This window comes from Canis lupus, chromosome 27 (genome assembly GCF_011100685.1).
Source record: "Canis lupus familiaris isolate Mischka breed German Shepherd chromosome 27, alternate assembly UU_Cfam_GSD_1.0, whole genome shotgun sequence".
Classification (NCBI taxonomy): Eukaryota; Metazoa; Chordata; class Mammalia; order Carnivora; family Canidae; genus Canis; species Canis lupus.
Window position 1 is genome coordinate 31,813,790 of NC_049248.1, and position 13,959 is coordinate 31,827,748.

At 34.1% G+C, this 13,959-nt stretch overlaps 2 protein-coding genes across 4 annotated transcripts in view; both read right to left on the reverse strand.

Annotated features, from left to right (window-relative positions):
- Positions 1–13,959, reverse strand: part of CPNE8 (copine 8) — a 321,061-nt gene that overhangs the window by 172,646 nt on the left and 134,456 nt on the right. The window lies entirely within an intron of this gene.
- LOC102153358 (bax inhibitor 1-like) lies at positions 11,437–12,303 on the reverse strand. Its single transcript, XM_038577252.1, is given in 2 exon segments — positions 11,437–12,052; positions 12,055–12,303. Coding segments are annotated over 2 exon segments (711 nt in total). The 5' UTR covers positions 12,299–12,303; the 3' UTR covers positions 11,437–11,585.

Here is a 13,959-nt window from a genome sequence, read left to right on the forward strand (position 1 = left end):
GTCAAAGACAATACCTTTTTTTAAAAAGATTTTATTTATTTATTTGAGAGGGAGAGAGGGCATGAACAGTAGGGAAGGGCAGATGGAGAGGAAGAAGGAGACTCCCTGCTGATCAGGGAGTCCCTAAAGGGCCTCAATCCCAGGACCCTGGGAACATGACCTGAGCCAAAGTCAGACGCTTAACTGACTGAGCCACTTAGGTGCCCCAAGACAAAGACAATATTTTTAATGTGGTTTATATTGGTACAGAATATGATATATAATATTATAAAGAAAATGTTTTATATAATGATTTACCATATTTACGCCCAAACTATATGCCTACATGAGTACTCCAATTTTTTTAATACAACGTATAGACATATTTTTAAAGTATGCATATAAATGTTACATTATTTAAATTCCATGTGTATGTATTAGATATAATGTCAATTTTAACTACACATAAAGTCTAACTTTTTTACATAATTACCTTTAATTATTTTCCATTTTCTCTAACAAGCTTAATGCACCAAAATATCATCAAGCAAAAATTTCTCATTCAAATTAAAATTTGCCTAAAGAGGAACTGAATTGTAAATAGCCAAAAATTATTTAATATAAAATCACTTATCTAGCAACAGTTTCACAAATGCAATTTAATCCATTGAAAGGTAGGATGAAGTTTCTTTAGCTAGCCAGGACCTTTGAATATTTTTCTAGGATTATATTAATTAAAACGTTAACTGAGAGGGGTACCTGCCTTGGGCTCAGGTTGTGATTTTGGGGTCCTGGGATCTAGCCCCAAGTCTGGCTCCCTGTTCAGTGGAGAGCCTGCTCCTCCTTCTCCCCCTACCCATCTCCCTGCTAGTGCTCTCTCACTCTCTAATACATAAAATATTTTTTAAAAAAGTTAACAGAGATAATGTCTGAGGTTAAAATATCCTCCAATTTCATGAACTTTTAAATATTTAATGTCATCCATGTCACATACTTTTTCCTCTCTAATTTCAAAGTGACTGAATTCTAGTTTTTACCTTGAATATTAATCTCTAGAAAGGTAGGTCTGTGTGATACACTAACATGTTTCTGAAATTTAAACTATCAGCCATAAGTGTTATTTTTTCAGACTAATGAGAATAATAATAATTAGCATTATTATACTAAGCAAAACAACAACATATCAGAAGCAGGATTAGCATAAAATAAAGGCCAAAAGATCAGTTTTACACTTTTTTATTTTTTAAATTTTTTTCAAAAGATCAAAGTTTTAAAAAATGAGATATTAAATCTCTATTCTTGTACTTTTTCATTCTTTTGATGTCATTGGTCTGTAGTTACATAAATACAACTCAAAGTAATTACCTCTCTTCCAGCATATTAATAACAGATACCTTCATTCAAGAATTCTAAAATATATATGCTGTTATAAGGAGATAAATTAAATTCAAAGTTCTAAAAATTTTTATTTTAGCTATGCATCAGATGCATTTATAAATTATTCATTTATATATTTCTGGGTTAGCCACTGAAGAGAGGTTAGTACTTGTTTATATTTTACATTTTCACTCAAAGTTGCCACAGTTCATAGATAAATCTATCTGATTATCTTTGTAGATTTCATATTACATTGCTAGCTTTGTCTAATCTCTGTAAGCCTTGACTACCATTGTATATTTTTAAGAGGTAATAATATCATCTTGTCTTGCTTTTTCACAATGATGAAGACTGGAACACAGTGATTCTATCACTTCTCTACCAAGTTCATTTTTTAATAAAAGGCACAAGGAAAAAATTATGATAAGAGTTATACACACACATACACACACCACTGCCTGTCTGCTTGTCTGTCTGTCTCTCTCCCACACACATACCACTGTCTGTCTCTTTCATACACACACACACAAAAAAAAAACCTCTCAGTCCAAAGCAGTAAAAGTTTGCAAGCTGTACACTACTATGCACTGCTACCCAAAGTTACGGTCTTTTCATTGGCAAACAATCCCTTCTTTGCCTCTGGCAGATCCTGTCCACAATGGGTGTTGGGGCACCACTTCCCACAGTTATGCCAGAGTTGCCAACAGACATCATAAATGTTCTAGCTCTCTTGCCAACCTTGCTTGTAAAGCTGGCTACTACTTTACATACTCTCCCTGGCCACCAGTCTCCATACTGTCCTTTATCCTCCTGACAGACTGAGGGACACCAAAAGGGCAACACTGATCAATTGCTAAGAGTGAGCCACAAGTAGGAGGAAATTAAACTACATTTGCTACTGAAATTCTTTCAAACCTATAGTTCAAATAGAGAGCTTTCTTCTGTCAGTCTCAAGGTTTTAGATTTAATATACTTACTAGGAAAAACAAGTGTGTATCCAGTACAAAGTTATGTAAAACATTGCCATTGTAATTTTTAATTAACATGTACAGACAATTGGGATCATTCAAGTCCAAAAGCAAGTCCCACCAAATTGACTAAATTATCTCAAATAAAACCAAGTAATTAAAAAAATTATTTTATGCCACGTAGATCAAGCATTGTTAGTAAAAAACGTTATAAATTTTTAACATTAATCACCCATTTTGGTGAAATTTCACATTTAGAACTGATAGAATTAACTGTAAACCCGGACTTCAATCTCATTTGGCAGCTCAAATCTCTCAGATTTGAAAGAATTTCACCACTGAAGACTGTGTGCTTATTTTTATATTAATACAAAAGTGATAACTATGTATTACCATTCATGATTTAAAATTTTTCTTTGAATTCCTATATTATTACCCTTTATACTCTTGAAATGAAAATTATTTTCTTATATTATTTATGGAGGAAAAAACTTTTTAGGTATTTTGAGAGGCTTTTATAATTCTTTATGTGTTTTTGAGGCATGTTACTTTTATGATAATGGTCTTAACAATATGATTATCTTCAAAATATTAAAATATGGAAATAGAATAACCCACCTCATAAAAGTTATTTTAAGAAAAGGTATTAGTACCTTGAATAAATTAATATATTTTTTAACCAAACGAGATTCCAGGAGACTATCAAGCAGAATTTCAGAAACACTGAGTTCCCAAGAGATACAAATCTAAGGGATTAATCAAAGAATTAAAAATACTTAGTGAATTGGTGTTTGGGTTGCTTAGATGGGATAATACTTATGTGTAGAAGCTCTTAGCTCTTCCTTTTCAAAAATAAGAATAGTAGAAATCTTGTCCTTAAAATACATACAACATAACTAGTTTGAAAATTCAGAAAACTGAATTTTCTAGTAGAAAAGAAAGAAATATCTATGCAACACAATAAATATGTCTGCCTGTAAGTTTTACCTTTGGAATCTACTGACTTTGGGTAAATCATTAGGCTTTCTAGCAAAATTTTTTTCACCTCTCAAAACTATAAATACATTTTCTTATTCACTTCCCCAAAAAAGCTGAGTTGATTAACTGAAGTTGTTCTGAACAGAACACCACAAACTTGTTTTGGATTCTTGGAAGAAAAATACTATCTTCGAAAATGGCCATAAATGCAGCTCCAATCTCCATATATGTTAAAATTAATTTTAGAGGTTAAAATTTGTTTATAATACATACAACCTATTGGCTTGTTCACTATTCTCTAATATATACAAATGTATTAACATGTAATCTAAAGTACATGTACAATTGACTTTTTCCACATATTATTTTATTCTATACTTTTAGGAAAAATTACACTAAAGAACTATGTAGATAACAACGTCTTTAGACAGGCAATGTGAAGATTTAAATGTAAGGTTATTTTTCTATAAATCTAAATAAACCTTCCAATTGTTAATTCACTTTAAGCATAAATCATAGGAAAATGATACATCATAAGTTTTTCTCTTGTTTGTAGGTTTACCTATGTACAAAATCACAAATTGAGGCCAAAAATGTGTTAATAAGTTCTTATCTCTATTCTAGAGTTATAATTATAGAATAGTGCTAGTAAACCAAACAACTAAAGTAGCATAATCTATGAATATTCATATACTTTCATATGTTTTCCTGTATATATCAATCTGGATATTTAGAAGATTTGGTTTCTGAAAAAAGTTGCCAATAACTTTGTAATACCCCATAGCTTGGTATATACAAATGAAATGAATACATAGCATATGTATTACAACTATATGTATATAATCAACCCAATCCAAAACCACAGATTTTGACATCATTAGGTACTTTATATAAGAAATACTAATCATAGGAGAAATTGTGATACCAAAAATTTATCTAGTTATTTTTAAGGACCTTATTTAAAAGAGTTACTCAGTACTTCCTTTAACTGAACCTCAATGCCAAATAATTATATTTAATTTGTTTAAATATGCACATAGAACAGCTTAGAAAAATGAAAAAGAATGGTTTATTCTCAGATATTCTTTGATGGTGTCAAATTCAGTGCAATGCCAAAAATGTAAATTTTAGATGAGATCAGCTTAATATTAAAATGTTACTGATTTTTAGTAACTTAAGTTGTAATAAACTATATTACCTGGTTTAAACTACAATGCAAAAATTACTCCAAGTACTATGAAATGTACACACAAAAGAAAGTCTTCTTCTATTTCTAATGAAGTGGACAATCAAGGCAATTGTTTAGACAATTCAAAATATGATTATTTATTTCATATAAAACTATTATTAAGATTTTGTTTTTCCTTTTCAACTTATATGTACAGACACAAGTTAGAAATTATGAGTACCAAAACTTGTTCCCAAGGAAGCTGGAACTAAGAATGTCATAGCTGAACATTAGAGCTTAAATATCAAAATTAGAATAGAAATGCTTGATGGGGAACAGCAAAGCAAACTTTTGAACATAAAATATCATCTGTATCATTTAGGGAACTCAGCTTTTACCCAGACCAGTCAGTAATTTAGTCAAAAATGTTTGAAAAATAAGTAAATAACACCAAGCACTTAAATATATACCAATATTTACCAAACCTAAATTGTTATTGGTAGTGATAATATTCTATTTGTCTTAATTTTTCTCCAGATCAGCAGCTATAAAATTTTCCTTTCTAAACGTGATTTGAATAAATGGCTATAATATATTTTTGTCTTATTTCAATTCTCTCAGGTTATGTCTACAATAGTCATCTCAAATGCTAAAGGTAAGAACTTATGTTTCAAAGAAAAGATGTGGAATTCTGAATACCATGTTCCATTTTTCCTATACTAAGAATCAAAGATAATGGTTAATAAAGACAGTGTTTAGAAAGATAATTAGAGGAATAAGCAGTAGTTTGGTTTGAAAACCAATTACTACTTAAGAGTCATGTAAAATGGACAAATCATTTCCACATTTTGAATCTTAATTTTCATGTCTGGAAAAGAACAATAATAATATTTCCTATTGGGCTTTATTTTTTGAGAATTGAGAGGAAATATGTAAAATTGCTTGGGACATCTAATTAAATTTAAAGCTCTTATAAGGAATGATCTTGAAATTGGATTCCCAAGCTTTCCAAAATGCAATTTATATAACAAAAAGACTGCACACCCACCACATTGTCTCTTTCTTATTCATTTTCGCTCTCTTTCTGACCAATTTCAATGAAATATTAAAATTGTTACAAAGTAAAGGTATTTGGCAAATTCACGTCTATAGTTAACTTCTCACTTGCTAAATTTTAATAAACTGCTTTTCCCAGGACTTAGTTGTCACTAGCTTAGTTTTACGTGTGTTTGGAATACTCTTGGGTGATTAACAAACACTATACAGCTATATAGCACATAGGTAACACAAAAATCTCAAATTGTCTTGGTATTTAGAATCAGAGAAAATAATGGGTGATGATTGCATATCTAAACATTCTTTTGCATAAGTGATCAGCATCTTTACTACCAGAAAGTCTTCATCACTCACATCTAGAAGTTTCATTTAACTGGAAGACTTGTATGTAGAATTTTCCCCCAAAACTCTCAGTGAGTGATCACATATACATTTTTGTGTCAAATGATCTTTTCAGTAGAAGATTCTCAATCTATGCCTTTGATTTACACTCCAGCATCTAATTCCTGAACTTCATATTTCTAATAGCCTGATACACATGCTCCACTGTGATATATAACTTTAAAAAGAGGAATTAGAGGTGAAAGAAAAGAAATTCAGCGAAGCACAAAAGTAATCCTGGGGGAGATAAAGAGAAGGAAGGTAAAACCTATCCAGGTCTTGAAAACATCTATATCTGTTAGAAAGAGTGAGAGAGCTGTGTTTTGTAGAAGAAAGCACAACAAACTTAGGGTGATGTGATCTGAAATGTTTTCGTTCCTCTAACATGAGGTCATCATGAGTTCTAATATTGTTCGTTCCTCTAACATGAGGTCATCATGAGTTCTAATATTGTCTGATTGAGACCATCCACTAGGTTTACATTTGGAAGTTTCTCATCAAAACTAACCAAAAGCTTCATCAGAATAAAAAGCTTCTACACAGCGAAGGAAACAATCAACAAAAGCAAAAGACAAAAAAAAAAAAAAAAAAAAAGCAAAAGACAATCTATGGAATGGGAGAAGATATTTCCAAATGACACATCTGATAAAGTGTTAGTATCCAAAATATATAAGGAATTTATAAAACTCAATACCCAAAAAATGAATAATCTAATTAAAAAATGAGCAGACAACATGAATAGATTTTTCTCCAGAGAAGACATACAGATGGCCAAGAGACACATGAAATGATGCTCAATATCAATCATCAGGGAAATGCAAATCAAAACCACAATGAGATATCACCTCACATCTGTCAGAATAGCTAAAATCAACAACATAAGAAACAACAGGTATTGCTGAGGATATGTAGAAAGGGAACCCTCTTGTGCCTTTGCTGGGAATGCAAACGGGTATAGCCACTTTGGAAAACAGTATGGAGTTTCCTCAAAAAGATAAGAATAGGACTACCTATGACCCAGCAATTGTGGTAGCAGGTATTCACCCAAAGAATATAAAAATACCAATTCAAAAGGATAAAGGCACCAGGTGTTTATAGCAGCATTATCTATAATAGCCAAATTATGGAAACAGCCCAAGTATCATCAACTAATGAATGGATAAGGAAAATGTGGTGTATATATACAATAGAATATTACTCAGCCATAAAAAGAAGCAAATCTTGCTGTTTGCAATGATATGGATAGAACTAGAGAATATAATGTGAAATGAAATAAGTCAGTCAGAGAAAAACAAATACCATATGATTTCATTCATCTGCGAATTTAAGAAACAAAACAAATGAGCAAAGGTGAAAACAAAGAGAGAAAGGTAAACCAAGAAACAGACTTTTAACTATAGAGAACAAACTGATGTTAAGAAGGGAGGTGAGTGGGGTAGCCCAGGTGGCTCAGTGGTTTAGCCCCTGCCTTCGGCCCAGGGCCTGATCCTGGAGACCCGGGATCAAGTCCCACGTCAGGCTCCCTGCATGGAGCCTGCCTCTCCCTCTGCCTGTGTTTCTGCCTCTCTCTCTCTGTGTGTGTGTGTGTGTGTGTGTGTGTGTGCCTGTGTCTCTCATGAATGAATAAATAAATAAAATTAAAAAAAAAAAAGGGAGGTGAGTGGGTAGGATGGGTTAAATAGGCAAGGGGGATGAAGGAATGCACATTTTGTGATGAGCACCAAGTGGTATATGGAAGTCTGAATCACAATATTGTACACTTGACTAATATTACACTATATGTTCACCAACTGGAATCTGAACAAAAACTTTAAGGAAAAACCTACTAAAAGTTTAGATTCACCAAGTCCAAAACCAGACCCATAATATTCACCTCTTTCCCCACAAACTGATGAGTTAGCAATCCCCGATTTCCCTATTTCTCTTAATGACACACATTTTTCATTGTCAACTACATTCAGAATCTGAGAATTGTGTTTTACTTCAGTACCCAACTGTGATTATCCAGCTGTTAAAAACATAGATTCCATTCCTTACCACTGGCCCTAGTATCTAGCCTCATTTTGTGTAAGGCACTGAAAAGCTCTCAAACCATGCAGACAATCTGGAGCAAGAAACTTAACCCCAATTCACTTATCAGCAAGATCAAGAAGATAATAAGTAATTAATGCCTACAGGATTCTTGTGAGGATCAAATGAGAAACTGTGTGAAAGTATTTTGTAAACTGCAAAGCTCTGTGCATATTAAAAATGTAATTTAGTTGTTTCTCATGACAAGGGTTTTATTATTTTTTTATTGCCTTTACTACAACCTAATAGAGGTCTCATTACTAACTCAACAACTTCCCTGACCTCCTAACAAGTTTTTGCATTTACGTCTCTCCCTGAATCCAAGTCATCCTACAGATATTTTCCCCTAGCTCTGATCATGCTAGACTGTCCTTCGTTCATGATACAGAAACAAAATCTCTTCATGACTCCACAGTTCTGAGGGAATTCACTACATACTCTTGTCTATCAGAGGCCTTCCATCATATGGTCTTGACCTGCCTTTGTACATCTGTATTTTCCATTAATTCCTTCTAATACATTATTACTTACTCTCAACCAAAAGCCCAAAACAAAACTCTTCATTTTCTGGGTTCACAAAATCACTGCTTTTAAAATTCCCTCTCCTTTCAGATGAATCACTTATCATACTTTGTCATAAGGACATCTGGATACTTCCACTTGAATATGAACTTACCTTTTTTGGAAATTTAACAACACATTATACCCTTCTCAAGAAACATGCTCTTGCTACTATTTTGCTCCTGGGACTATACGTACACTCTGTAAGTACTGTACAGTTCTTCAATCCATGACCTGGATTATCAATCATTTTTTAATTACCTTGCAATAACTAGCATAAAGATCTGCACTTAATAGATGCTCAAAAAAACATTGGTTCAGTTTAATTGTATTGATCTTCAGTTCCTAATATCAGAAAAAAAATTAATGGTTTCATCAACTAAGATTTTTTATTTTCCATTATACAGTGAGTTATCTTACAATGGTTCTCAACCTAAATCTGTATTAGGATGAACTAGGGAGTTTTTTCAAGCAATTCATATTTAGACTGTATCCCAAGCCTATTGAAGCAGTATCTAGGGAAGTATCACAGTAAGAAAAGGGCCCCCAAGTGTTTCTCAGGACACTCGAGCTGAGAACCACTGCTGTAAATGGCCCATAGTGTTTCTGGCAATAAGTGAAAAATACATTTTAGTCTTGATTACAGGAAAAGATCAAGGTTTTTTCTATTTCATAGAATGGAGGTGACATTTAAAATCATTCTAGAGGCATACAAAATATTCTTCAACATAAGCAAAGGGAAAACTCTTTTGAACATGAATCGAAAACCTTTTGGGATACAATTGATAAAACTACCTGTAGTCACAAATATGTTAATAAAGGCAACATTTTATCCAGTAACTTAGTGGTTAAAAATAATTACCATGAATGAGGAAAGAGGTAAACCTTCCTATTATTTCTCTTGAAAATACACATTTCTCATGTATGTTATAATATACATAAGCTGTTTTTTTTTTCAGACTAAAATTACAAACAGTGAAATAGTCTGAAGGATGGCATGAGATGATAATAAAAATGACAAAAACAAATAATGTTGTGTTGCTTCAGAGTTGAATTACTAAATATCTTATCTACAGAAGCATACAGCTCTCAAAATGGTATTTAAAACTGCTTCCTTTCTTTAGGAGACTGTTCTTTAGCAAACAGCATCTTTATAAGGAATTATTCTTGAATGTTTTGCATATACTAGAAACAGAGATGTTTTAATTTTAGGGACAGAAACTAAGGACCTATGAAGATGTTAATAGGAACTTGAATCAAAACCATTAGCAGTAAAGAAAGCGGTACCTTAATTTTTTTGGAGAATAAGTGCAATTAAGTTTCCTTTTTCTTATTGCTCAATGTTGAAATAGGATCTAGAATCCTACATATGGAAAATACAGATTGAATATGCATATGATTTGGATGTTTTTGTCTCTGCAACTAGTAAGACAAGAGTGTAACATATATTAGTTCAATGAATGAGAAAAAAATTAAAATGTGGTTTCTATAAAAATTAATTGGAAACTTGGAATAAATGGGCAATCTGTGAGCCAGTTTAACTTTTGCCACTTCATTCACACTACACCATATGATGCTTTTCTAGGTATATATTCTACTGGTTTGATTTTCACCATGTATAATCCAGGGGTATACACAAATATGTTCATGAAGCACTAATACTAATAATAACTGAAAAAATGTCTCTCAGGGGCAGCCCAGGTGGTTCAGCAGTTTGGTGCCGCCTTCAGCCCAGGGCCTGATCCTGGAGACTTGGGATTGAGTCCCACGTCGGGCTCCCTGTATGGAGCCTGCTTCTCCCTCTGCCTGTATCTCTGTCCCTCTCTCTGTGTCTCTCATGAATAAATAAGTAAAATCTTTAAAAAAAAAATGTCTCTCAGTATTGGAATGAACAAATCTCACAACTTAATGTTAAGGAAAGCTAGACACAAAAGAGTACCTACTATGCAATTCCATTTATATAAAGTTCAAAAACAGTCAACACTAAGGCATTAAAAAAAAAAGTCAGGAAAATGGTTACTTGGTAGGGGGGCCATAATAAATGGAAGAAGGAAGAAGAAGGATTCTGCAATGCTAGTAAAACCATTTCTTGATGTGGGTGCTGAATATACATGGTATATTTCATTTGTGAAAATTCATTGAGCTGCATATTTATGATTTGTGTACTTTTCTATATTACATTAATATTGACTTAAAAAGCTTATTTTTAAAAAGGACCCTCTTTGCTCCATCTCTTATTATGTTTGGAAAGAACTTCCAAATTCAGAGATTATTTCTTTTCTTTTTTTTTTTTAAGATTTATTTATTTATTTATTCAGAGAGAGAGAAAGAAATTGAGAGGCAGAGACACAGGCAGAGGGAGAAGCAGGCTCCATGCAGGGAGCCCGACGTGGGACTCAATCCCGGGTCTCCAGGATCACACCCCGGGCTGCAGGTGTCGCTAAACCGCTGCACCACCAGGGCTGCCCCCAGAGATTATTTCATAGTTTTTTATTTTTTTCTCTTTGTGTTTTATTCTTTCTGTTAATCTGGAAATGTTTTGGTCAATAATATGCGTTTTGATTAACTCTTCAGTAAATTTAAATCTTATACATAATTTCAAATCATATAAAAGGCTCGATTGGTTTTTATCCAATGTATGATTATTCCTATTCTCATTCTAAGTTAAAACTTGGTTGGCCTTAAAAAAAAACAGCTTTCTTTCCTAGCAGATCTCTACGTCAATTACTGCAGAATACTGGGTTCTGATAGTTACAGATTTTAATACTAAATCATGTCTACAGACCAAATTAAAAAGTAACATTTTCAGGTAATTTGAGTTCTTTTTCTATGCTACAGGGGAGCAACTTTTGCCACCCCAAAATGTGTCTCTTTAGCATGTGGATTATTTTAGGCTGATTCTTTTCTTTTTCTTTTTTCTTTTCTTTTTTTTTTTTTTTTTTCCTGATGCTTTTCATTATCACAGAACACACCACCTGCAATGTGTGCAAAGAAGAAATGAGGGGTAGAAGGAGAGGTCAAAATGGGAAAAGGCTGGATGGGCAATTTCACTTCTTCTCTTTCATCTTGTCCTTCTCATTCATAGCCAGGATCATCATTAGTTTTCTGAAGAGGGTAATGAAATCTAAGAAGACGTCAATGCAGTGCCAGATACAATCCTTATCTACATTTTCAGCCTTTTCAATAATGAGTTGAGTACCAAAAAGGACAAAGCCACACATGACCACCAGCCCCACATACGGGTTTGCCTGGGAAAGCCAAATGGATCCAAAGAAAAGGTTCCCCAGGGAAGATAAGAGCATCAGACTCATGGCTGACATCAAGACACCTCCCAGAAAGAGGTAGCTCTGGCACCTGGCATAGAGGGCAATCAGGGTGAAGCAGGTAAAGATCACTGCTGTGCCCATGAAGGTGGTGGGAAGAATGCTGGGGTTGATGACAATGCACAGCTCCAGAGCAGGGCTCAGGCCAACTCCTGTAAGGAAAGCAAATCCAGCAAGAAGTCCCAGTCTTCTTGCTCAGTTTCATGGCTATGAGGTGTTGCCATTAGGCAAATCATCAACCCCAGGGAGCCCAAGGCAGAGAACAAGCCAGCCTGAAGGAAATGAGTGACCACATGGACACAGACCCCTGCAGCCACCACAAACATACAGAGGGCAAAACTGGCATAGACCTTCTTCAGGTGCTGCTGTGTCGAGGGGGTTATGTGGGAAAATTTTAAGAGTGCATCAAAGTTGATCTTCCGATCAAATATGTTCATGATGCCAGAGACACAGCCTCCGCTTGGCCTCTTAGAAACCTACATAGTTCTACCACCGGATGCGCTTCTAGGCAGATTATTTTCAAGGAACAGAATTCTCAGGAAGAACCTCTGACCTTCCACCTAATTGCCTAAGAGGATTTAGATAGAGGACCTGCTCTAGGAAGGGAATTGTCACCACAGATTATTATATTATAATACGAACTAGGTATCGTAAAGGGAGGGAGGAACTTTTAGCAAAGTCTGTTTGTTAAAATTCATCCTGTGTCTCAATGGTTTCTGTCGGGCCAGCAAACATGTCTTACCACACATTTATTCTTTTCCTATTCCTGTGAATTAGTCTTTTTCCCTTTGAAGTCCCAGACCTCTACCCACTTACTTCTCCTTAGCTCTGAATGGCATATAAGCCTCAATTGCCTGGCTGCCTATGGATCTCATAGTCTTATGGAGCTCCCCCATGTATGTAGTTACATTTATTTTTCTCTTGTGAAGGACGCCTGTGTGGCTCAGTGGTCAAGCATCTGTCTTCATCTCAAGGTGTGGTCCCAGGGTCCCAGGACTGAGTCCCACACCAGGCTTCCCTAGAGGAGGCTGCTTCTCCCTCTGCCTGTGTCTCTGTCTCTCTCTCTCTGTGCCTCTCATCAATAAATAAATAAAATCTTTTAAAAATAAAATAATTTTCTCTCAGGAGTCTGTCTCATGTCAATTTAATTCTTAGACCAGCCAAAAGAATCTTTAAGAGTAGAGGAAATTTTTCCTTCCCAACAATACCAAAATGTTAATCCTAATTCACCAATGATGGCACTGGAGGTACAAAATTATTTATATTTTTTATAATTTATATTTATATTTATATTTAATTAATTTATATTTAATTAACTTTATAAAAGTTAATTCTATACTAATGAATTCACACCAGTGACAATAATGGCATGATTTCATTTATTCCTTAGAGATGCTGGAGTTGGAAACTGACTGTATATGGTAGCTGAGGGCAAAGGAAGGGTCAATATAATTATGATCTTTTCAAGTCTGTAAACCTGGGATTATAGTAATGCCTGGAGATAATACTCAAGGGTTCTAAATCCAGTAGAGTCAAACCTGGGATTATGGTAATGCCTGGAGATAATATTCAAGAGGTGTAAATCCAGTAGAGTCAAAGTAAATGTAAAAATACAAAAACATATGTCTACTCATCCAGTGTACACGGTGAGTCTACTCTAAACCTATTGTATACTCTTCACTCTTGAGTCTCTTGTGTGCTTCCTACTACCCCAGTTTCCAAGGACATTCCCCAGGGCTTTCCAGGCCACCCTGTAATCCAACAATGAAAGGCTGACCCTAGCAAAGAAAAGGGTTTCTGGGACCTACTTCTATTATAAGCCCTCATCTATTTTGTGTGTGGATAAACATTTTGAATATCTCCTCTGGTAATCTCATGATGGAATAAAACCTATGAGAGGAAAGGCAGATGAATGATGAAATTAATGATTAATTCAAGTAGGACATAAATAGGTTTGGTCTCTTCTTTGTAAAATAAAGAGTTAAGTCTAAGAGCCCTAGGGACTCTAATATTACCTTATATTATAAAAACTAGAAATTAACTTACATTCCAAATTTGACTTTACTTTCTAATAGAGGCAAATAAAATGGTAAGGTGA